Source organism: Oncorhynchus kisutch, linkage group LG7, assembly GCF_002021735.2.
Source record: "Oncorhynchus kisutch isolate 150728-3 linkage group LG7, Okis_V2, whole genome shotgun sequence".
In the NCBI taxonomy this organism is placed as follows: domain Eukaryota; kingdom Metazoa; phylum Chordata; class Actinopteri; order Salmoniformes; family Salmonidae; genus Oncorhynchus; species Oncorhynchus kisutch.
In genome coordinates this window covers 16,290,891-16,310,590 of record NC_034180.2, presented here as the reverse complement: position 1 = coordinate 16,310,590, position 19,700 = coordinate 16,290,891, and the positions used below count along the sequence as shown (strand labels likewise).

The 19,700-nt window shown below is 41.9% G+C and overlaps 1 protein-coding gene across 23 annotated transcripts in view; it reads right to left on the bottom strand.

The window, feature by feature from the left end:
- nrxn3a (neurexin 3a) overlaps nt 1–19,700 on the bottom strand; it is a 426,603-nt gene that overhangs the window by 47,933 nt on the left and 358,970 nt on the right. For all 23 annotated transcript variants that reach the window (XR_004210558.1, XR_004210560.1, XR_004210563.1 and 20 more), the window contains 2 exons: nt 16,984–17,073; nt 14,942–15,249 (listed from right to left, as the gene is read on the bottom strand). Coding sequence is in view for 16 of the 23 variants with exons in the window: in XM_031828538.1 (XP_031684398.1) it covers nt 14,942–15,249; nt 16,984–17,073 (398 nt within the window). In the remaining 7 variants the exon portion in view is untranslated. The remainder of the gene's footprint in view (nt 1–14,941; nt 15,250–16,983; nt 17,074–19,700) is intronic.

Sequence of the window (19,700 nt, the reverse complement as noted above, 5' to 3'; positions counted from 1 at the left end):
AAGAGAACTGCCTGGAGGACAATGTTGTGCATTTTTAAATGGCTGCCAATCAAACACTGCCTCTCTCTCCTCCCTTGTTCGCGCTCTCTCTCTCTCCCTCATTTGTTTTCTGTCTCATGAGCAAACTCGCACTGAAAGTCAGAATGTATTAAAAGGATGTTAATGGAGAACCTTGGAGGCTTTACCATGTTCATTCTACTGTAGCTCTACACTGTTTAAAAACAATCTATTTCATCTTGTTATCTAAGCTCTATCAGTGACGGTCGGTGCCGTTTAAGATGAGGGAGGACGATCAATTTTTGTTATGAGCATGGCCTTATTTCTATTTCAGCATATTGGATGACTGCCATTCAAATTCCGTTCACCCAGTTCAATGTAACATCGATAGGTTTATGCTACTACATGATACTTGAATTTTCTCTATATCCATCATGAGGTTAATACAACCTAGCCTATGAATAAAAGTTTTCAGAGACAAATTTGAGTAATGAAGATGACAGAAAGTGACACATTCAATACCGCATTGCACACTCTAGCATCTAACTGACCTAGGGTTTAAACATTAGTCCAACAGTTGAAAACAAGAGTTTTTAAAGGACAAATTCAGGTATGTTTATCCCCTTTTCATTCCGTTTGCTTCCATTTAAGAAACATTATTCAACAGAATCAGCGGAATGAATACACCCCTGATCATCCGCAAACACAGCTCACTTTCAAAGCAGCCGCATACAAACAGCACAATCCCTTTGCTCATTGTATAATTCCTTCTCGCATCAATACGCTTTCCTCATCTCACCTTTCCCTTCGCTTGTGGACTTAATTGCACAACACAACAGCTGTCTGTGACAAGGTGAAAAAACCTTTCCAAGCCAAACCAAGCCATACCATAATCACTAACCACTACACACAGCCTACATCATTGTCACCATATTAGCTAACATCACAGTCAACATAGCTACTAGAACTAACACGTTAGTAAACCCACTACAATCATGCAGTACAGTGTACAGCAAGCAGTTTAGCAGTTACACCGGCGGACCCCGGTGGCAATAAACTAATTTAACCAAAAGCTTACCTTGACTTGGAAGAGTTCCAGTGTTAGATAGCCATAGCCAGCTAGCTAACATATAATTCCTCTCTGTTTGAGCCAGGTGTTTGAGTAGGTTAAACAAGCTAGCTGCATTCACTAGCTAAGTAAGTGAAAGTGAAAAAAAATACAACAAAATATAGCTCGTTCTCTCGCTTCTCCTTTGTTTTTTGAAGAAATTAATTTGTTCAAAACGATTCAACTATTGTCTTTCTCTCTGAGGCAGCTACTCACCACATTTTATGCACTGCAGTGCTAGATAGCTGTAGCTTATGCTTTCAGTACCAGATTATTTATCTGATCCCTTGATTAGGGGGCAACATGTCAGTTCATGCTGCAAGAGCTCTGATTGGTTGGAGGACTACTGCGTAAGTCTATGGAAGGTGGTGAGAACCATGAACCTCCTAGGTTTTGCATAGAAGCCAATGTACCCAGAGGTGGACCAGGATGTCTTGCTCCCAGACAGACTAAATAACTTTTTGGATCGCTTTGAGGACAATGCAGTGCCACTGACATGGCCCGCTACCAAAACCTGCGGACTCTCCTTCACTGCACCCGACGTGAGTAAAACATTTAAACGTGTTAACCCTCGCAAGGCTGCAGGCCCAGACGGCATCCCCAGCCACGTCCTCAGACCAGCATGCTGGTATGTTTACGGACATACTCAATCAATCCTTATCCCAGTCTGCTGTTCCCACATGCTTCAAGAGGGCCACCATTGTTCCTGTTCCCAAGACTACCGCCCCGTAGCACTCACTTCCGTCATCCTGAGGTGCTTTGAGAGACTAGTCAAGGACCATATCACCTCCACCCTACCAGACACCCTAGACCCACTCCAATATGCTTACCGCCCCAATAGGTCCACAGACGACGCAATCGCAACCACACTGCACACTGCCCTAACCCATCTAGACAAGAGGAATACCTATGTGAGAATGCTGTTCATCGACTCCAGCTCAGCATTTAACACCATAGTACCCTCCAAACTCGTCATCAAGCTCGAGACCCTGGGTCTCGACCCCGCCCTGTGCAACTGGGTACTGGACTTCCTGACGGGCCGCCCCCAGGTGGTGAGGGTAGGTAACAACATCTCCACTTTGCTGATCCTCAACACTGGGGCCCCACAAGGGTGCGTTCTGAGCCCTCTCCTGTACTCCCTGTTCACCCACGACTGAATGGCCATGCACGCCTCCAACTCAATCATCAGGTTTGCGGACGACACTACAGTGGTAGGCTTGATTACCAACAACGACGAGACGGCCTACAGGGAGGAGGTGAGGGCCCTCGGAGTGTGGTGTCAGGAAAATAACCTCACACTCAACGTCAATAAAACAAAGGAGATGATTGTGGAATTCAGGAAACAGCAGAGGGAGCACCCCCCTATCCACATCGCCGGGACAGTAGTGGAGAGGGTTGTAAGTTTTAAGTTCCTCGGCAGACAAACTGAATTGTTCCACCATAGTGTTCAACCTCAGGAGGTTGAAGAAATTCGGCTTGTCACCAAAAGCACTCACAAACTTCTACAGATGCAAAATCGAGAGCATCCTGTCGGGCTGTATCACCGCCTGGTACGGCAACTGCTCCGCCCACAACCGTAAGGCTCTCCAGAGGGTAGTGAGGTCTGCACAACGCATCACCGGGGGCAAACTACCTGCCCTCCAGGACACCTACCCGATGTCACAGGAAGGCCATAAAGATCATCAAGGACAACAACCACCTGAGCCACTGCCAGTTCACCCCGCTATCATCCAGAAAGCGAGGTCAGCTTCTATCTCAAGGCCATCAGACTGTTAAACAGCCATCACTAACATTGAGTGGCTGCTGCCAACATACTGACTCAACTCCAGCCACTTTAATAATGGAAATTGATGTAAAAAAATGTATCACTAGCCACTTTAAACAATGCCACTTAATATAATGTTTACATACCCTACATTACTCATCTCATATGTATATGTTTATACTGTACTCTATATCATCTACTGCATCTTGCCTATGCCGTTCTGTACCATCACTCATTCATATATCTTTATGTACATATTCTTTATCCCTTTAAACTTGTGTGTATAAGGTAGTAGTTGTGGAATTGTTAGGTTAGATTACCTGTTGGTTATTACTACATTTTCGGAGCTAGAAGCACAAGCATTTCGCTACACTCGCATTAACATCTGCTAACCATGTGTATGTGACAAATCAAATTTGATTTGACTAGCTGTCCTCTGGCTACACCATGGTGCTACGCCAGAGAGTGCTGTGGAGGATACTGTAGACCTTCATTGCAAAACAGTGTTTATTTATTAATTATTTGGTGACGTGAATATATTTAGTATAGTTTCATCCCAGAATTATAACTGTTTTAGTGTTTAATTTTTATGAAATTCATTGAGGTAGATGGTCTTCCCCTCCCTCCTCTGAGGAGCCCCCACTGAGCTCTATAGTGGGGGTGCGGAGGAGTATTTTTGTCCGAGCAATAAAGGCCTAGTTCACACATTTTTTTTACATAAAAAAAAAAGTTATTATTATTCATTTATTTTTCGGCTAGGATTGGATTGGAACCAGTGCTATAGTCATTTGACACAAAAATATAGGTCTTTGGCCACGCACACCAGCATTGGGTTTGGCCTTCGAAAGAGCAATGCATATGCTGAAAATACCTCATCTCTATTATAAAATATGGTGGTGGATCTTTGATGTTATGGGGCAATTTTGCTTCCACTGGTCCTGGGGCCCTTCTTAAGGTCAAGGGCATCATGAACTTTACCAAGTACCAGGACATTTAGCCTGGTCGCCATCTCTGTTGAGATATTACATTCCACTCCTTGCCACTTCTGTCATTTGCCAAAGAGACTGGCAGTTCAGCAATCTTCAAATATGAACATTCTATCATTAATGAGCTTGAGGAGATCAGAAGACTTGATCCTAATTCGATAACCCTCACAGGTATCATCTAACCATAATATTTATAATCATAATTTATACATTTTATTGGAAACATTATAACATAGGGCATTCTGAAGTAATACATTTAATTGGAAACATAAAAATTGCCGTGGGGAGAACAGAAGCTTCCCGTTTACTACATTTTTACCACCAGCCAATGTGGTCAATGTGATTTTTCATTGGGAGGGACGTCTAACGTGGATCGCTAAAATAATGATTATAATAATCACGTTCTCTCAATTTAAATATTAGGCCTATGTGGACAACTATAAGCTACATTTGGCAGCCAAGCACCAGTGATCAGTGTAGCCATTTATCGTACAGACATGAAACACTATCTTCACACCTAGAATTTTTTTTAAACAAGCTTCCGTCATAGACTCAATTGAATAAAAAAAAGAATTAAGAATTACAGGGGGCAGTTTGGGAAAAACGAATGTCCATTCAGAAAGTATCCTAAAGTATCCTGTCTGGCCTCCATATTAATAAGAGAGGAGGGACAAATAATGAAATAATGATGAAATGAGCATAACAAAATTGTAAAAATGTAAGGAAGTCATGATGAGTAGCAAGTGCGGAGGACGGACGACAGGTGCCAGTTTTGCGTTTGTTTCCTCTCATTAATGGGATGCAACTGAAGCAAATGTAGTTCAATTGAATCTTGTGGCCTAATATATTTTCCGTATCGTTATTTCTTTTTCTCATTACGGACCCCTCTCTAGCCACTTTGAACAACATGATCTTGCATTGACACTGCCTTCTCAAAGGAATGACTGCAGCATGTCGTAACGGTATTGTTTATTGTTGTTCATAAAATTCAAATTCTATATGGCGTATTTGCGCGCACCCATGTTCCATTATGTTGTCATTGAAAAAAGTCTTATTGTTTCCAACTACCAACCAGCAACTGTACCGTAAATCTGGCTGCATATTGAACATTGAGAGTGCTGAAAGGCCAGTTTTTTTGGCAAGTGAAAGGAGTGATAAGGACTGGAATGTTAGTTAAAAATACTGGTACTCAGACTAGGTTGCCTCTGCCAAGACAATAACCCCAAGCACACATCAAAATCCCAAAAGAACAGGTTAATTGTCCACAAAAATCAACATTTTGCAATGACCATCTCAGTCTCCAGAAGCACAGATGAAGGATATCAAGGATCTGGAAATATTCTGTATGGAGGACTGGTCTAAGATCCCCCCCAATGTGTTCTCCAAAAAAGGCTTAGTGTCGCAAAGGGAGGGTGCAAGAGTATTGAAAACAGGGGAGGCAATAATTTTGACCCCTATCTTTTTGCGAGTTAAAAAACATTACTTGTCAAACAAATTCTCCTACTCTGAGCAATTGTATTAGTAAAAAAGTATATAATTTTTTACAATATCGATCAGCATTTGTATTATTTAATTATACAGTATTTTTTTCTCATCTTCATCAGGGGATCAATAATTCCGGACCGCACTGTGTAAATAGACACACACACTCTCCCCCAGAAATGCCACTTCAGACACTGAGGAGCACAATTAGATTACCTGCAAACTGTGACGGACAGCTTGTTTACCCATCCTGTTTGCTCAAATTAAGACGAGCGAAAGCAAACATGACTGTGTGTGGTGTGTGTGTAGTAGCAGCTTGTTGGCCTAGCCTACTGTTGAGACCTACTTTAATGAGAATCCCCCTGCCAGTTCCACTACACACACACCACTAACTAACCCCACACAGAGGTATACCATAGGCTTACAGTTTTGTAGTACTGCTATACTGATACACATGCCTTCTACAGACATGAGTAGTGAGATGGGGAGTGTATGAGTACATTGATTGAGGGCCACTCAACCCACTGACCACAAGTTATCTTCTATGGTCTCTCTCTCTCTCTCTCTCTCTCTCTCTCTCTCTCTCTCTCTCCCTCTCTCTCTCTCTCCCCTGGGTTTTATTGGTGAGATAACAAATGCCTGGTCAGCCAGAGAGAGAAAGAAAGTGGAAGAGGATGTGATAAACACGGCTCTCCTGTCCGTGTCACTTCCTTTCTGGGCTGTTATTTATCACCTGCTTCAGATTGACCTCCACAGGAAATTCATCCTCCATTAAATTAGAAAAATAAATAAAAATCACTTCCTTCTATTGGCCCCCTTTGACATTTTTAATTTGATAGAGTACCTGCTATTGAGCATTCACAAGCCTCTCAAATCTCCCATTTCTAATCTGTCTCTATCGCTCTCTCTACGAGCTCCGCAAATCCTTTAGAGATGCAAAAAGACAATACAGACTCAAACTTGAATTGATGCTCGACAACTCAGACTTGCGTCGCATGTGACAAGGACCACAGCTTTCTAAACCTCCCATCCATATAGAAATGAAAGATTAAATAAAATGTCATCGGGATCTATATAAGTGGAACGAATTGTTCTAAGAGAAACGGAAGAAGCTACAGTTCATGAGGAAGTTTAAGTAATGGTCTGACAAGAACACTAGCTATGAATGTAGATGTTAAGATGTGTATTTTAAGGTAATGTTCCACCCTCTGCAACTGGATCTTGGAATTCCTGATGACCAGACCACAGGTTGTGAGGATTGGCAACAACACCTCCTCCACACTGACTCTTAACACAGGGGCCCCCCAGGGGTGTGTCTTCAGTCCTCTGCTGTACTCCGTTAAGCCACGACTGCGTGGCTTTGCACGACACCAACTCCATCATCAAGTTATGTTGACGACACTATGGTTGTAGGCCTGATAACCAACAACGAAGAGTAAGGGAGGAGGTAAGTGAACTGGCATTGTGGTGTCATGACAACAACCTCTCCCTCAACATTAGCAAAACAAAGGAGTTGATTTCAGGAAGCAGAGGAGTGAACATGCCCCAAACCACATCAATGGGACTGCTGTAGAGAGAGTCACGGGTCCTCTCCAAATACTACCGCTGCACCATCGAGAGCATTTTGACTGGTTGCGGCCTGGTACAGGCATTGCACCGTCCACAACCGCAGGGTAGTGAAGGCGGACCAGTACATGTTGTGTTCCCACCCATCCAGGATATCTACCTGAGGAAGGCACGCAGCATCATCAAGGACCCCTCACATCCCAGCCACGAACTGTTCTCTGCCTTACTGTTGGGCAGACGGTATTGGAGCATGAGGTCTGTTACCAACAGCCTCAGAGACAGTTTCTACAGTGCCTTGCGAAAGTATTCGGCCCCCTTGAACTTTGCGACCTTTTGCCACATTTCAGGCTTCAAACATAAAGATATAAAACTGTATTCTTTTGTGAAGAATCAACAACAAGTGGGACACGATCATGAAGTGGAACGACATTTATTGGATATTTCAAACTTTTTTAACAAATCAAAAACGGAAAAATTGGGCGTGCAAAATTATTCAGCCCCCTTAAGTTAATACTTTGTAGCGCCACCTTTTGCTGCGATTACAGCTGTAAGTCGCTTGGGGTATGTCTCTATCAGTTTTGCACATCGAGAGACTGACATTTTTTCCCATTCCTCCTTGCAAAACAGCTCGAGCTCAGTGAGGTTGGATGGAGAGCATTTGTGAACAGCAGTTATCAGTTCTTTCCACAGATTCTCGATTGGATTCAGGTCTGGACTTTGACTTGGCCAGTCTAACACCTGGATATGTTTATTTTTGAACCCTTCCATTGTAGATTTTGCTTTATGTTTTGGATCATTGTCTTGTTGGAAGACAAATCTCCGTCCCAGTCTCAGGTCTTTTGCAAACTCCATCAGGTTTTCTTCCAGAATGGTCCTGTATTTGGCTCCATCCATCTTCCCATCAATTTTAACCATCTTCCCTGTCCCTGCTGAAGAAAAGTAGGCCCAAACCATGATGCTGCCACCACCATGTTTGACAGTGGGGATGGTATGTTCAGGGTGATGAGCTGTGTTGCTTTTACGCCAAACATAACGTTTTGCATTGTTGCCAAAAAGTTCAATTTTGGTTTCATCTGACCAGAGCACCTTCTTCCACATGTTTGGTGTGTCTCCCAGGTGGCTTGTGGCAAACTTTAAACAACACTTTTATGGATATCTTTAAGAAATGGCTTTCTTCTTGCCACTCTTCCATAAAGGCCAGATTTGTGCAATATACGACTGATTGTTGTCCTATGGACAGAGTCTCCCACCTCAGCTGTAGATCTCTGCAGTTCATCCAGAGTGATCATGGGCCTCTTGGCTGCATCGCTGATCAGTCTTCTCCTTGTATGAGCTGAAAGTTTAGAGGGACTGCCAGGTCTTGGTAGATTTGCAGTGGTCTGATACTCCTTCCATTTCAATATTATCGCTTGCACAGTGCTCCTTGGGATGTTTAAAGCTTGGGAAATCTTTTTGCATCCAAATCCGGCTTTAAACTTCTTCACAACAGTATCTCGGACCTGCCTGGTGTGTTCCTTGTTCCTCATGATGCTCTCTGCGCTTTTAACGGACCTCTGAGACTATCACAGTGCAGGTGCATTTATACGGAGACTTGATTACACACAGGTGGATTGTATTTATCATCATTAGTCATTTAGGTCAACATTGGATTATTCAGAGATCCTCACTGAACTTCTGGAGAGAGTTTGCTGCACTGAAAGTAAAGGGGCTGAATAATTTTGCACGCCCAATTTTTCAGTTTTTGATTTGTTAAAAAAGTTTGAAATATCCAATAAATGTCGTTCCACTTCATGATTGTGTCCCACTTCTTGTTGATTCTTCACAAAAAATACAGTTTTATATCTTTATGTTTGAAGCCTGAAATGTGGCAAAAGGTCGCAAAGTTCAAGGGGGCCGAAAACTTTCGCAAGGCACTGTATCTACAAGCCATCAGACTGCTGAACACTTGAACTGGACTAACCAGCTGCTCTGTTTCTTGGCACCTTAGCACGCATGCACTCACTCATTCACACACCCACACATACATACACTGACAAAACATTAAGAACGCATGCTCTTTCCATGACATAGACTGACCAGGTAAATACAGGTGAAAGCTTTGATCCCTTATTGATATCCCTTGTTAAATCCACTTCAATCAGTGTAGATGAAGCGGAGGATTAAAGAAGGATTTTTAAGCCTTGAGACATGGATTGTGTATGTATGCCATATGTGGGCCTTTGAATGGGGTATGGTAGTAGGTGCCGGATGCACCACATTGTGTCAAGAACTACAATGCTGCTGGGTTTTTCACGTTCCTGTGTGTATCAAGAATGGTCCACCACCCAAAGGACATCCAGCCAACTTGACACAACTGTAGGAAGCATTGGAGTCAACACGCTTTCAACACCTTCTAGAGTCCATGACCCAACGAATTAAGGCTGTTCTGAGGACAAAGGGAGGGGGGGGGTTGCAACTCAATATTAGGAAGGTGTTCCTAATGTTTGGTATACTCCGTGTACATACATGCTATACACACATCACAACTGCTGCTACCAGACGCTTATTTTACTGCTCAATTTATACACTTGCCCCCCATCCCCTTCTTCTCCAATACACGTGTAAATATTGGACTAAATTGTGCCTTGCTGTATTATATTTATGCTAAAATGTTCATTATATTCTATTGAGCCATTTACTTTATGTTCATATTCTTATGTTTTATTATTTCTTATTGTTTGTCGAGAAGGAACCTGCAAGTAAGCATTTTGTTGGCTGATGTATACCATGCATATCCCGTACATATGGCTAATAAAACATGAAACCTGAGACTCTCTCTCATCGTTCCTTTGTCTGTTTTCTTTTCTGCTCTTTTGATGTACTCTTGTGTTTTGCATATAATTTGCCTGCAGTCCATCCAGAGAAAACAGGGTTAGGTTTGTGATGCTTGACTGAGTTACGGTAAGATCAGCTCTGTGTTCCTTTCACAGGTAAAGAGGATACTCCCACACCCTTCTGAGAGGAGTACTAATAAAACACTAGCCAATTACAATGTGACCAATCCTGCCTTGTTTCATTACAAAATGTTGTAATTGTAAAGAATTCAGTTCCCAGCAATAAGTCTATCTAGGTCTATGTATACTGAACAAAAATATAAACGCAACATGCAAAGTGTTGGTCCCATGTTTCATGAGCTGAAATAAAATTTCCCAGAAATGTTCCACATGCACAAAAAGCTTATTTATCTAAAATGTTGTGCACACATTTGTTTACATCCCTGTTAGTGAGCATTTCTCTTTGTCAAAATAATCCATCCATCTGACAGGTGTGGCATTTCAAGAAGCGGATCATTACACAGGTGCACCTTGTGCTGGGGGCAATAAAAGGCCACTCTAAAATGTGCATTTTTGTCACACCACACAATGCCACAGATGTCTCAATTTTTGAGGGAGCGTGCAATTGGCATGCTGACTGCAGGAATGTCCACCAGAGCTGTTTCCAGAGAATGTAATGTTAATTTCTCTACCATAAGCCTCCTCCAGCGTCATTTTAGAGAATTAGGCAGTACATCAACCAGCCTCACAACCGCAGTCCACGTGTAACCATGCTAGCCAACGACCTTACATCCGGCTTCTTCACCTGTGGGATCAGCTGAGACCAGCCACCCGGACAGCTGATGAAACTGAGGAGTATTTCTGTCTGTTATGATCCCATTTGTGGGGAAAACCTCATTCTGATTGGCAGGGCCTGGCTCCCAAGTGAGTGGGCCTATGACCACCCAGGTCCACCCCATGGCTGCGCCCCTGCCCAGTCATGTGAAATCCATAGATTAGGACCAAATGTATTTATTTCAATTGACTGATTTCCTTATATGAACTTGTGTTTATATTTCTGTTCAGTATAGTTCTAGATTTCATTCACCTCATAGCAAGGGTGTTGCAGGCATCGGTAGTTTAAACTTATAAACTTAACATGGGTAAAACATCAGGGTGTAGTTAAACAATTCACAGCCTTTCTAGGAACAGTGTACTGCTCTACAGTAGCTGTGCTCTGCGCCGAGAAAGGCTTGTGGCGCTAGCTAAAGCTGAGCTCGCGTCATTCAACATTAGCCCCTCCATACTGTATGTCAAAGTCTCTCTGTGGAGAGTTATGGCTTTAATATCATGACCACTAGCCAGGTCCATTTGTTCTCCGGGGCACCTATGAAATGGTCATCGTGATTATGTTTTTACTCAGCCACAGACTTTTATTGGCTCCAAGCTGAAAAGTGTTTGTAAAGCATTTTGATTTAGATGGCCAGAGAGAGAGAGAGAGAGAGAGAGAGAGAGAGAGAGAGAGAGAGAGAGAGAGAGAGAGAGAGAGAGAGAGAGAGAGAGAGAGAGAGAGAGAGAGAGAGAGAGAGAGAGAGAGAGAGAGAGAGAGAGAGAGAGAGAGAGAGAGAGAGAGAGAGAGAGAGAGAGAGAGAGAGAGAGAGAGAGAGAGAGAGAGAGAGAGAGAGAGAGAGAGAGAGAGAGAGAGAGAGAGAGAGAGAGACAGAGAGAGAGAGAGAGAGAGAGAGAGAGAGAGAGAGAGAGATGGAGGTCAGTTGTAATGAAGATGCTTTTAGAGTTTTTGGAGGGGACACATACAGTATACTAAGACACAAATGTTTTTTAGGAATGTTAACAAATTTATTGAAAATAAAAAATAGAAATACCTTATTTACGTTTAAGTTTTAAGACCCTTTGCTATGAGACTCAAAATTGAGCTCTGGTGCATCCTGTTTCCATTGATCATGCTTGAGATGTTTGGAGTCCACCTGTAGTAAATTCAATAGTTTGGACATGATTTGGAAAGGCACACCTGTCTATATAATGTCCCACAGTTGACAATGCATGTCAGAGAAAAAACCAAGCCATGAGTTCGAAGGAATTGTTTGTAGAGCTCTGAGACAGGATTGTGTCGAGGCATACATCTGGGGAAGGGTACCAAAACAATTCTACAGCATTGAAGGTCTCCAAGAACACAGTGGCCTCCATCATTCTTAAATGGAAGATGTTTGGAACCACCATGACTCAGAGCTGGCTGCCCGGCCAAACTAAACAATAGCGGGAGAAGGGCCTTGGTCAGGCAGATGAACAATAACCCGATGGTTCAGAGTTCCTCTGTGGAGATGGGAGAACCTTCCAGAAGGACAACCATCTCTGCAGCACTCCACAAATCAGGCCTTTATGTTAGAGTGGCCAGACGAAAACCACTCCTTAATAAAAGGCACATGACAGCCAGCTTGGAGTTAGCCAAAAAGCACCAAAAGACTCTCAGACCATGAGAAACATTATTCTCGGGGCTGATGAAACAAAGATTGCACTCTTTGGCCTGAAGTGTCACGTCTGGAGGAAACCTGGCACCATCCCTACGGTGATGCATGGTGGTGGCAGCATCATGTTGTGGGGATGTTTTTCAGGGACTGGGAGACTAGTCGGGATCGAGGTAAAGATCAATGGAGCAAAGTACAGATTTCCTTGATGAAAACCTGCTCCAGAGCTCTCAGGACCTCAGACTGGGGCGAAGGTTCACTTTCCAACAGGACGACAACCCTAAGCACACAGGAAATACAACGCAGAAGTGGCTTCGGGACAAGTCTCTGAATGTCCTTGAGTGGCCGAGCCAGAGCCCGGACTTGAATCAGATCAAACATCTCCAGAGAGACCTGAAAATAGCTTTGCAGCAATGCTCCCCATCCAACATGACATAGATTGAGAGGATCTGCAGAGAAGAATGGGTGAAACTCACCAAATACAGGTGTGCCAAGGTTGTCGCGTCCTACCCAAGAAGACTAGATGCTGTAATCGCTGTCAAAGGTGCTTCAACAAAGTACCAAGTAAAGGGTCTGAATACTACTTTTTTTCTTTCAGAAATTATCCAAAACTTAAAAACAATTATTTTTGCTTTGTCATTATGGGTTATTGTGTGTAGATTGATAAGGGGAATTTTTAAAATACATTTTTAAATAAGGCTGTAACGTAACAAAATGTGGAAAGAGTCAAGAGATTTGAATACTTTCCTAATGCACCGTATGTCCAATCTATCCTCCCATTTTGTTATTATAATATAAATAGAGAATATATTAATATACTGAACAAAAATATAAACACAACCTGTAAAGTGTTGGTCCCATGTTTCATGAGCTGAAATAAAATATCCCAGAAATGTTCCATAAAAGCTTATTTCTCTCTGAGTTTGTGTACAAATTTGTTTCTATCCCTGTTAGTGAGCATTTCTCCTTTGCCAAGATAATTCATCCACCAGACAGGTGTGGCATTTCAAGAAGCTGATTAAACAGCATGATCATTACACATGTGCACCATGTGCTGGGGACAATAAAAGGCCACTCTAAAATGTTTGTCACACAACACAATGCCACAATGCGTGTAATTGGCATTCTGACTGCAGGAATGTCTACCTGTACCGTTGCTAGAAAATTGAATGTTCATTTCTCTACCATAAAACGTTGTTTTAGAGAATTTGGCAGTACGTCCAACCGGCGGGCTCGTCTGAGACCAGACCAGGACAGTTGAGGTGTATTTCTGTCTGTAATAAAGCCCTTTTGTGGGGAAAAACTCATTCTTATTGGCTGGGTCTGGTTCCCCAGTGGGTGGGCCTTTGCCCTCCCAGACCCATCCATGGCTGTGCCCCTGCCCAGTTGTGAAATCCACTGATTAGGGCCAAATTAATTTATTTGAATTGAATGATTTCTTTATATGAACTGTAACTCAGTAAAATAATTGAAATTGTTGCATGCTGCATTTATATTTTTGTGCATTATAAATGAATATTTAATATTTTCATGTGTAATATTAATATAATATTTGATAGATGTCCAGTAGATAATGAATGGGGAAAGTCTGGTATACAAAATATAGTCATTCAAAGAAAATGCCCCACTTACCTGTAAATCAAAGCACCCATAACCACACCTGGGCCTAAACAAACCATCCCAACTGACACCTGATACAGTGGCTGGCTGTGCTAGAAAGCATGCAGGGCTTTGTACACAATGGTTTGCATAATATGAAAAACACCTAGCGCACCTGAACACACCAGGGTAAGTGTGACAATAACTCTCTCTCTGTTTCCCAGAAACAGAACGAACAGACACAGACCTCGGTTCAAATACTTCACTTCTCTTTTTTTCGACCTGCACTCTTGGAGCTCGGAACATATGAATTTCACTGTGCCCTGCAATTACATCTGCGACCCTGTGCATGTGACTAATAAACGTATCTAATCTAATCATCTAATCTAACACTATTTGAAATCTTTCAGAATCATTGAGTGTTTGCCTGCCTGGAGTGTCAAATGGATGGGGTTTTCTGTTTTGTGACTATTCTAATAGTCCATTAAACCAGGCAAGCTCAATTAAGCACAAATAAAGTATCTGAATAATTAAAAATAGTATTTGAACCCATAGGCCCGACAGACAGGTAGGTTTTCAAGAGTTTTCCCTTTCCTGGCCTCATTTCTATAAAAAAAATATAAAAACATCTTGTAAAAAAGATGGTATTTGGGCTATGTGGTTATTTGTAGTGTAAAACAGGCAGGTAGAGATGATGAAGGGCTTAGGGCTAATTTCTCCATCTAAACCACAGGGTCTCTGAGCGTGCCTCTGTCTCTGGGGAGAAGATGGGGCTGTCGTGGTCCTCCACACACAGCTGTTCAGGGGACATGTATGGAGCACATATAGTATACGTTGGTATGTGGCTGGTAAATCTCTATGCTGTTGATATGGCTGTATGCATGTATTCTCAGGTTAGCATGACATCATCTGTATATCTCCTGTGACATGTTCATTGAGATTTTGTGTATGCCAATGGTGGTATACACATTAATACATGAAACACTTACATGGGTGTCTTGGTTTGTCAAAGGAACGCCCAGCAACCCTCAGCACCAATGAAAATTCTAACCATACCCTCCTCTCTCAAGATCTATCTCACCCTATCATACACCAACTCCACCCAATGATATCACCCCTCTCCTCTCCTCTCCTCTCCTCTCCTCCCCGTCCCCAGGCCCTACCTGTATGGTGGGAGAGGAGCGGTGCTTGCGGGTGGTGGTGGTGGACATGGTGGTGGTGGTCTCAATAAAGGTGGTGGACATCTCGGGGGGCTGGGCGGTGGTGCGAGCCGACCCGGCCACAGAGGGCACGTCGCCTACCAATCGGACACTGCCATTGATCTTGATGTTGGGGTTGCCCTCGGCAGCCATGTTGAGGACCTTGAGGCCGTTGTAGTAGAGGCCGGACAGCTGACCCTGGAAGGGCCGACTGCGGTCGCTGCCACCGATGGTGACTGTGGCCTGGGTGTTGAATATTGTTAGCTGCCGACCTAAAGGATGGAACCAGACAGAGGTCATTCACATCAAGGAACAACAAGAGATGGAGTAGGAAAATAAGGTCTGTTTTTTTAATTCAATATCCAAACTGTTCTTGAAATGGGAGGATATGTTGGTTGACTCAAAGATCCGGCTTCATATGATAAATGTTGGTCTGCCATGACCTCATTGTGTGTGTGTGTGTGTGTGTGTGTGTGTGTGTGTGTGTGTGTGTGTGTGTGTGTGTGTGTGTGTGTGTGTGTGTACGTCACACTTATAAGTCCTTGACAATCAAAAGGTCCTTACAGTATATTGTCGAGGTCACTATGAGGTCGGTTGTAAAAACCTTTACGGTGAAACTATAAAGAAAGGTCAACTGAAGAGGCTATAACTAGCCTGGGCCCAGGGAGCTAACCCCAAATATACAGGGTCAACACGTCTGGCTACAAGGGTGATGTCTCCCAGGATGGATTCACTGTAGAAAGGTCATCATGTTGTTAGCCGTAATTACGAGATTACGGGTTGTGATCTGAGGCTGAGGGAGGAGAGGAGAGAGGAGGACTGAAAGGAGGAGAAAAGGTCAAAGCTTTATGTCTGTCTCCTCAAACTGGCCCTTTGGGGCAGCCTCTGATCAGCTGCATCTAATAAGGCTAGAGCTAATGCCATAGCTAAGAAGACAAAGACTGGGGTAGGGACGAATGTTTAAAAGGCTAGGGCAAATGCTTAAGCCTGAAAGAAGAGGTAGGAAACAATGTTTAATAGGCTTGGGCAAATGCTTAAGCCTGAAAGAAGAGGTAGGAAACAATGTTTAATAGGCTTGGGCAAATGCTTAAGCCTGAAAGCAGAGAAAGGAACTGATGTCTAAAAAGCTAGGGCTAAGGCCAAAAGGTATACATCAGGAGGGCAGGAATCTGAAAGAGAAAAGCAGTACACGAAAAGAGGTTGTCGAGTTTCAAATGGGAAAAATGATTGCCAAATGGATATTTATAGCACATGTCAAATCTAAGTATTCTAAGTAATATCACCGAAATAACATCTTGAATAAGCGTATATTTGAAACCTAAAACAACAAAAAATCATAATATTCAACTTAGCAAGTATTGAGTAAACTGTTGAGCTGTTAGAAAATTGTTTACCCAGTTTAATGCAATCATTCTCCAATGCCATCAACATAGAATTCTGGTTACAGAATTAATAAATGAATGAAAAAATGATTGTACATCAAATGATTATTAACTGACTCAACATTGTAGATGTACAACAGCATATTGATTCATGCATTAGGTGACTACTTTCATTTGAAATTGCATTCAAGTTTAAATGGGGGTTAAAGGGACTTTAAGGAGATACTTGAGCTTTGTTATCTCTGTTTTATCGTAAAGCTAATTTTAGAAGGATTCAAGATGTAGAGTATATGAAATGATCTTTTCATGTGTAATATGAACACAAGATAGGATGGAATATTATCTTCAATAGCAGTCCCTTTAACTGAGTAGAATGATTATGAATTATGAACTATCATGAGATTTTACTTGGGTAATTAACTTGGTTACCAAAAAATCTAATCAAATGCATTCGAATTGAGAAAGAAAATGAGGTTAGGAAGTTATTAGTTCATGCTAAAATCATATTTTAAAGTAGTAAAATAAATTCAAAGTATCAGTTCAGCAGGCAAATGCAAAAATAAAAAGTTAAATGTTGAGCTCAATTGAAGAGAATTTAAAAGTTAGAAGTTGTGTTAAGGTTACCTTTCTCTTGTAGCCAGTCCACTACTGGCCGGGCGTATTTCAATGGGAATTTCTTAGTGGCAATTTCAAGGCGTTCATTATCGGTTGTCGCTGTTTAAAGTTTAAAAACATTTAAAACATTTAGAAAACAGTCTGCATTTGGCATCAGGCATTTTAACACAATTTAAACACATGCTCACTTCAAACTATTGTTTTCATTTTCATACAAGCAGTTCAAAATTTTTAAACCTTTAATTGCAGGTTAGAATTGATGTCTTGTTTATGAGATAGGCGAAGTGTTAAGAGTAAAGTGTTAACAAATAGAGGTCATTTGCTGCTCTGCTGGTTTTCACAAGGCTTTTACTAACAGGCGACAGAAGAACAACTATATTTTTGGCATTCAATTAATTTAAACATTGACAAAGATATTTAGAGCCATCATAAAAAACAGCATTTTTTTTCTCATGCGATGAAGTGTATTCAAGTATCTTAAATAAATAACAGTTAACCAACCCTTCCAATGCACATGCAACATGCAACCATTTTATACTATTAGGACACAGTTCATGGGCATTAAGGTGGACTTAGCAACAGTTTGTGTCTTTTTCTTCAAATCCAACATTAAGAACAGAAAATAGGAGTAAAGCTGTGATAATAGCAATTTTCACTGGACAGCATTTGTTTTTTCTTCCCCAGAAACCAGTTCACCTCAGTAGTCAAAGAAGGTTTAGTATGTGTGCATGTGCGTGCGCGTGTGCATGCGTGCATTTTACACACCATACTGGGAAACAGGGAAAGGCCTTGGGGGCAAATGGAGGTGGAACAGTAGGGGTGGCAAAGGAATAGGATTGAATATGCTTTTGGAAATTTTAGGATGGGTATGCTGTTGGTGTAGAAACGCCTGCTGTTTCCACACCAGAGTCAAGTCGTGATGGGAGACAAGTAACCCCTATGGGGAGACACGCTGCCACAGGGTAGGAACCAAGGTAGGAACCAAATTCCAGGACCCCAAAGAGACAGGGGTACCTTAGGGCCCACCCAAAGTGAGAACCCCTACCACGTATCTTCCCTCCTTTTCTATCCCCTAAAGAGAGACCTCATTTCAGCCTTCTGCAAAGATAGAGAGACAGCAGGTAGCTGTGTGTGTGAGTGTGTGTGTCTGCACGAGTCCACGTGTGTGTCTGTGTGTGTGTTTCATGCTCTTTACCCTGCCTGCAGTATGTTTGCTGCTCTACAGGGGCCTTATTTCTAACTGTTGCATAAATTTCACACAATTTCTGCACGCGCCATTTCTGAAGTCTGCGCAAGTAAACACATATTGAGATGTTATAAACTTGCCGTAAAATGTATGCCATTCAAATACATGTTTGCCGCTATAAACCAGACCTGTCGAAAACTGTGCACGTGTGAATGAGACATTAAAACTCTGCCTGAAAACTCCTCCATTCACCTAATATGGTGCCAATAACTCCCTTTATCTGCTGTACAATTTGGAACTATTGGCATTATGCCACGGCATGCAAAAGACAAATTGTTGTTCAATATTTAGTTTATCAATAGATTATTGGGTTTATATACCCTGCCTTGGTATAGGCTCTTGAGATTAAATAGACAATGATGTCGCGCTCCTATCGCACAGCAATACTGTAGCCTACCCATACTGTCAAATATTTGACATAAGCTACCGGTCTATTTACTCTGTTGGCAGAATGTTTTAATCTTTAGCAGTATGCTGTATCTGGAAAAGGACTGTGTCAGTTTTTGAATGAGAAAACAACGGCATATTGTCATGGACCTGTCAACAGAACGTTTGAATTCAACAATGTTTTTTCTAACGACTTTTCCCCCCCCAACCTAAACATGATGGACTGTCACTGACCGCAAATTCTAAAACATTGCAGGGCAGGCTACTAAAAAAAACACATTTTATATCTACTTGACTTTTTTTTATTTTTTTTTATAGTACTACTGATATTCATTACTGCATTGTTGGGAAAGAGCAAGCAAAAAAGGCATTTCACTGTACTTTTCACTGTACAATAAAAACTTGAAACTTGATAGATACTTCAATGTAAAAGATCAGCTGTTAAATTCGACTGTATACCGGCCTACGATATTGCAAAACTTGAAATTCAAATAGCCTATCTCTTGACTAGGCTACTAGGCCCAATTAAATGAGAGATGCACATGGTAATTTGTTGTGTGGCTCCTTCCCCTAACATGAACCCATCATGGCCAGAAAAGGTGAGGAATATATTCTGCAATGGCTATGAAAATCAAATAGGAAAAATATTCCTATGTCTAATTATAAGATAGATTTGAACTCTTCTTGCTAATGGCAAAAGGTTGCAGTCTTGTAAATATGTTATCCTGTTTTCATTTTTGTATGAATAAGCCTTTTGTCAAATCCCCCATTTGCACAAAATACTTACTTGCCAGCTTGAAATACAATATTTCAACCACTAGCAGATGGGCATACACATGGTCTGAAGGTTTGCGTGAAAATTGATGCACGCATATTTTGGGATATATTTCGTACTTACGCAAGGTTTATAAATAAGGCCCCAGATATTGTCAAATTTGCACTAGATCCTTCCCAGGCACTAAAATAGCATCAGTTCCATAGATGTCACCTTTCATTGGTGTTACTGTCTGAAGACTGACAGCATTTCAAGATATAGAACAAAGAAAAAAATCTCACAAAAGCTCTGACGAAGGCCTTGAGGCCGATACTTAAA